Source organism: Jatropha curcas, chromosome 5 (assembly GCF_041381405.1).
Source record: "Jatropha curcas cultivar XTBG-Jc1 chromosome 5, XTBG_Jcur_1.0, whole genome shotgun sequence".
Classification (NCBI taxonomy): Eukaryota; Viridiplantae; Streptophyta; class Magnoliopsida; order Malpighiales; family Euphorbiaceae; genus Jatropha; species Jatropha curcas.
In genome coordinates, this window is record NC_143155.1 from 18,302,272 (window position 1) to 18,308,160 (window position 5,889).

Genomic DNA, 5,889 nt, shown 5'->3' on the forward strand with positions numbered 1-5,889 from the left:
GGTGAGAAATGCTATATCTTCACTGATCATAAAAGTTTGAAGTATCTGGGTACTCAAAGGGAGTTGAATTTGAGACAGAGAAGATGGCTCGAGTTGATAAAAGATTATGACTGTATTATCGATTATCAGCCAGGGAAAGCTAATGTGGTAGCAGATGCACTGAGCCGTAAGACTGTTGCTAGCCTGAGAACTACAGAGTTATCTCTAGTCCATGATCTACGGTCTATTAATGCGAAGTTTGAGACGATTTCTGACAATTGGGTGTTAGTTAATCTTCAGGTTAAGCCTCTACTGGTTGATCAGATTAGAGCAACAATATTGACTGATGATGAATATCAAAAGATTCTTTCAGAGACACAAGATGGTAAACGACCAGAATTTTCTGTCAGTAGAGATGGGTTATTACGATTTCGGGACGGGTTATATGTTCCTTCAGATTTAGATTTGAGACATCTCATCTTGAAGGAAGCACATGAGTCTCCATTTGCTATGCATCCAGGCGGGACCAAGATGTATAGGGATTTGAAGAGGAACTATTGGTGGATTGGTATGAAGAAAGATATTGCTAAATTTGTAGCTAAATGTCTAACTTGTCAACAAGTCAAGGCAGAACATCAAGTACCAGCAGGATTACATCATCCACTTCAGATTCTAGAATGGAAATGGGAAAGAGTGACTATGGATTTTCTAATGGGACTTCCACTGACTCAGAGGAAACATGATGCAGTTTGGGTTATTGTGGATAGATTGACGAAGAGTGCTCATTTCCTACCTGTAAGATCAGACTATAGTTTAGAGAAATTGGCAGAAATATATATTGGTGAAATAATTAAGCTACATGGAGTGCCAGTATCTATTGTTTCTGATAGAGATCCAAGATTCACATCTAGATTTTGGGTTAGCTTACAGAAAGCCCTGGGCACTAGATTGAATTTTAGTACTGCATTCCATCCTCAGACAAATGGTCAATCTGAGAGGATTATTCAAATATTGGAGGATATGCTTCGAGCTTGTGTTCTTGAGTTTGAAGGTAGCTGGGATAAATATTTTCCTTTGATGGAATTTGCTTATAATAACAGTTACCAGACCAGTATCGGAATGCCTCCATATGAAGCTTTATATGGTAGAAAATGTAGGACACCCTTATGTTGGGATGAAGTTGGTGAAAGGCAATTGCTAGGTCCTGAAATTATTCAACAAGCAGAAGAAAAGATCAAAGTAATTAAAGAAAGATTGAAAGCAGCTGCAGATAGACAAAAGTCATATGTGGATCTAAAGAGAAGAGATATAGAGTATAATGTGGGTGATAAAGTATTCCTTAAGGTTTCCCCTTGGAAGCGTGTTATGAGATTTGGTAGAAAGGGAAAATTGAGTCCCCGCTTCATAGGACCTTATGAAATACTTGAGAGGATTGGTCCATTGGCATATAGGTTAGCCTTACCACCAGAACTCGATAAGATTCATAATGTTTTCCATGTTTCTATGCTTCGGAGATATAGATCGGACCCTTCACATATATTGCCTGTAGAATCAATGGAAGTTAATCGAGACTTCACATATGATGAAGAACCAGTGGCTATCATAGCTAAGGAAGTTAAGCAACTTCGGAATAAACAGATTCCCTTAGTTAAGGTGTTATGGAGAAGCCACTCCAGAGAAGAGGCTACTTGGGAACGTGAAGAAGATATGAGAAGACAACATCCACAATTATTCAGAGATCTATAACAGGTAAAATTTCGAGATGAAATTTCTTTAAGGAGGGAAGAGTTGTAATATCCTCAACTTTGTAGTTCCTGCTATTCTAGCTTTTTCGATGAATTTAGTTATCCGAATGAAAGGAAAACTTAGAATAATGGGAAACACTAGATATTGAGGATGTGAATATTAATTAAATGGTAATTAATGTGATTACAAATCAATTTGAAAGATTAAAGGAAATCAAAAATGAGTTAAAGAGGAATGACTTCTTGAGAAAGCACGATTTTACCTAGAAAGCCCGAAAAATTGTAATTTGAGTATGACTTTTCTTAAGTGGGGTTTAGAATATTAAATACACTTGGTTGATACCTAATAGGACTAAAGTAAAGTGATTAAAAAGATTAGAGTGCCAAAGGATGAAGGAAAAACAAAAGGGAGGATTATAGTGCAATTTTCATTTAAAGGACATGGAAGGAATTTTTAATAATGTTTAGTATATATTATTATGAAGAGATGGAGATAACCATGCCATTTTCCACCCATTTTTACAGCCCAAGTCGTTCAAGAAGAGAGGAGGAGAGTTTTGAGTACAAATCAAGCAAAAAGGAGGTGAAAATCAAGGAATTTTCAAGTAATTCTTAAGAAAAGGTTAGTTATCTTCACTTCCTCCTTCTTTTCTATGGATTAATTTTTGAATTCCATGAACTTTGAAGTGAGGTGCTTGCTTGTTCATTCTGATTTGGTGAAGATGAAGTGATTAGAAGTGATTTTAAGGTGATTTAAGATGATTGAAACTAGTTATGTATGAATTCAAAGTCTAATTTGCATAATTCACCAAGATGGATGATTTTGAGTTTGTATTTGATATGCCATGACCTAGGGATTCTGATATATCTTATATTATGATGTTATGTAAGTAATAGAAGAGTTGAATTGCATGAATTTGTGCTGGAAGTGAGTTGAGAATGCTTAAGCAAACATATCATTGTTGGATCTATTACAGTTGGGCTGTCTGAACTTCAGCTTCTGTAATTGACCTATTTGACTAAGAAAATGAACTTTAAAATTCATGAAATTTTATATGGAGATAGGCTGAGATGTTGGGTATGTCGTGTTAAAAGGGAAAGGCCATTGGATAAAAGGAAATGGAGTTATAATTAAATCAGTGCAGGCTGCTCAGCATGAGAAAAACTGAAATTCAGATTCTATAATTATGTCATTTTACAAGGCAAATGAGCTTTAAAAATTATGAAATTTTACAGGGAAGTACCCTAAGATGTTGGGAACATGCTGTAAAAATTTCAGGGCAAATGAATATGAGGAATGTAAGATATAGCCAACGGAATGCAAGCTGCTCATATGCTGAATTCCTGCATTTCATAAACATTGAATGAATTTAGCATGCCATTGACTTCTATTGTTTTAATTGTTAGTAGTATGTTTCTAGGATGTGGTTAAGTGTTGGATATGAAGTGTTTCATCCTGAAACTAAGGTCATATGACACTTGGACAAGCATAGAGAAAATGAAAGAAAAAGCATGACACAACATTCTAATGCTTAATTTGCATTCCTATAGAAAAAGCATAGTGTTTCATGCTTAATGCATTCCTATATTGTGTAGTATGAAGTTAATATCAGTATTAATCTCATGCTACAGCTTCTGAGAGAAAGGGAGTTGAGGAGAGGGTGGTTGATAGAGGAAAAAGGCTAGGGGAGCCTTCTAGCTCAGGTTAGTGTACTATGCCTTTCCTACTTTTATTTAAACAAAATGAGATTGATTTTGCACAATATTTTCAATGGATTTACTTTATGAATCATAATTATAAAAAGTATTAATGATTTCACATGTTTTTAAAGAACAAAGCTTATTTTGAAAGCATACGACCTAATGACATATGTAAATGAATTTTATGATTCTTATACCTTGAAAGAGGAGGATGTTGGCCAATTGATTTTTGTAGTATGAGGGGTGGCCGTGACTAAATGATTTTAGTAGTGTTTGTGAAATGAAATGTTGCCCACAGTGATTTTAATATTAGTACATGAATGGAATGGTTTAAAAGTCTTACAGCTGATATAGACATGGTTATTACCCCGAATATCACTTCATTTGTTGAAGTTGATATTACGATCGATTGAATATGGATATCATCACTAGATGATATATGATTGATATGAAATTCTCCCTCCATGTTGAGGTTGTAGATTGCTCCCTCTTCTATTGAAATCATATCACAGATTGAGGTTGTAGATAGCAGGTCTAGATGTGCACATTAGACACTGATGGCCCTCGGAATTGATTCTATAAAAGCTGTAAAAACTACATTATGAATTTATGATTTAAATGGTATTTTTTTTTTCTTATTTCCTTTAACATGGTGGGTTTATGACTTATGCTTCATTATTTCATATAAAGAGTTTGATTTGATAAATTTGTGTTTGTTTTATAATAGGACACCACTAAGCAAAATGCTTAGCGATAGTTGCTTTTGTGCTATCGCAGGAAAAAGGCAAGGAAAAAGAACTAGGAGAAGATCGTTTTTGTTTGATGTAGATAGTATGCTACTGATGTAGCTATTGTATATTTGACTTCTTTTGAAATATGTATGATGTATTAAACATTAACAGAACATCTATGTATATTTGAGCAGATACATGTAAATTATGATTGTATGAATATCTATTATGTATCTAAGGTTTGAAAGGATTTCAGTATGTAATTAAACCATCCATGGGCTTATGGGTTATGGAACCATTTTATGTTTTTGCTAATATAATTGATGTTTAAGAAATCATATTGAGCTTAATGGAAGTTATGTTTCATATGTTTAGTAAATTAGACATTTCTTTATAACAGATGAAAGAACCAAAAAGGAGTTTTACATTTAATAAGTAAATCTACTTTTCTACAAGATATAAATGAATGAATCAACAATATTAAGTCCCTTGTAGTATACTTAGTAAGCATTTATAAGACTTAAGTGCTTATTAAGTATATTACGGGCGACATGCCATGTCTTACAGTAAGGTAAGGTGTGACATTTACATATTTGATATATTGATTCATCTTTATATAATTTCACTTTTAAACCAAGCGAATCACTTTTGACCATCTAAGGAAAACTAACTTGTTATTATTTTTTATCTTCCAATTAAAAAGTATTCATATCCTCATTTCTAATTTCATACTCATATAGGAGGTCTAAGAGTTTTTTTCATTTTTATAAAAACAAAAAAAATTGCATAAAATTTAATCAAAATGGGTGCTTTTGGACTCCAATTGAAACCTCTTGTTAAAGAGAAAATTATAATTTTGTCCTTATAGTTTGGTATAAATAATAACTTTGTCTTTGTATTTTTACAAATACACTACGATATCCCTAATGTTTGCCCCGTTACATTAGTTTATCCTTCCATCCAGTTTAGCAGTTAAAAATATAGGAAAAGACAATATTGGCCCTCAGCACACACAATTTTTTTGCTCTCTCTCTCCCTCTCCCTCTCCGTTGAGCGAGCATGCCTCTCTCTTCCATACCCAATTCCGACCACCAAACTGACGAAGGAAGGAGGTGATCGACTCACCTCGTGTTGCTAGTCAAGTTTCCAACCTCCTCTCAGGCAAAAAGAGCCTTCGTTGACGCAAATCAGAGCAGTTTTTCGTAACAGCTCTTGATCATCGATTTTCAGCGATTCACGCCATTTCCGGTGGTTCTAGCTTTACGGGCAAGCATCGATTGATTTCCCACCCTCGTGCAACCATTTTCCCTTCACCAGTTCCGGCTATGGAACTGGATGGCGAAACCACCATGAACGGTGGTGTTGGAGGCAGCTATGATTGCTAATATACTTAAACATAAGGGTGTTTTGGGGAGAATTTATGTTCTCTCTCATCTGACTAACACTTTCTATAGTGACTTCCATAAAAAAATGAATAAATTTGGACGAAAAGATAAAATAATGTAATGGAATTAAACATTAGGGATATCATAGTGTATTTTTAAAAATACAAGGACAAAGTTATTATTAATGGCAAACTATAGGGACAAAATTATAATTTTTCCATTGTTAAATGTGAAATTGCAAAGGATTCTACTATAGTGGTTTGAAAAATATGGCCATAGATTTATAGCCCTAGTATATTAAAATACCTTAAAGTTTACATCTTATTTCAATTTCATCTATTTTTGATA

At 34.0% G+C, this 5,889-nt stretch overlaps 1 protein-coding gene across 1 annotated transcript; it reads left to right on the forward strand.

The window, feature by feature from the left end:
• The first annotated feature begins 1,098 nt into the window (after positions 1-1,098).
• LOC149496318 (uncharacterized) lies at positions 1,099-1,725 on the forward strand. Its single transcript, XM_089721323.1, has one exon. It carries the CDS (start codon positions 1,099-1,101, stop codon positions 1,723-1,725), a length of 627 nt encoding a protein of 208 aa, XP_089577449.1.
• Positions 1,726-5,889: the final 4,164 nt, after the last annotated feature.

What these genes read in the sequence shown, in the direction of transcription:
- LOC149496318 (XM_089721323.1), top strand. Translation starts at nt 1,099, where the DNA reads ATGCCTCCATATGAAGCTTTATATGGTAGAAAATGTAGGACACCCTTA.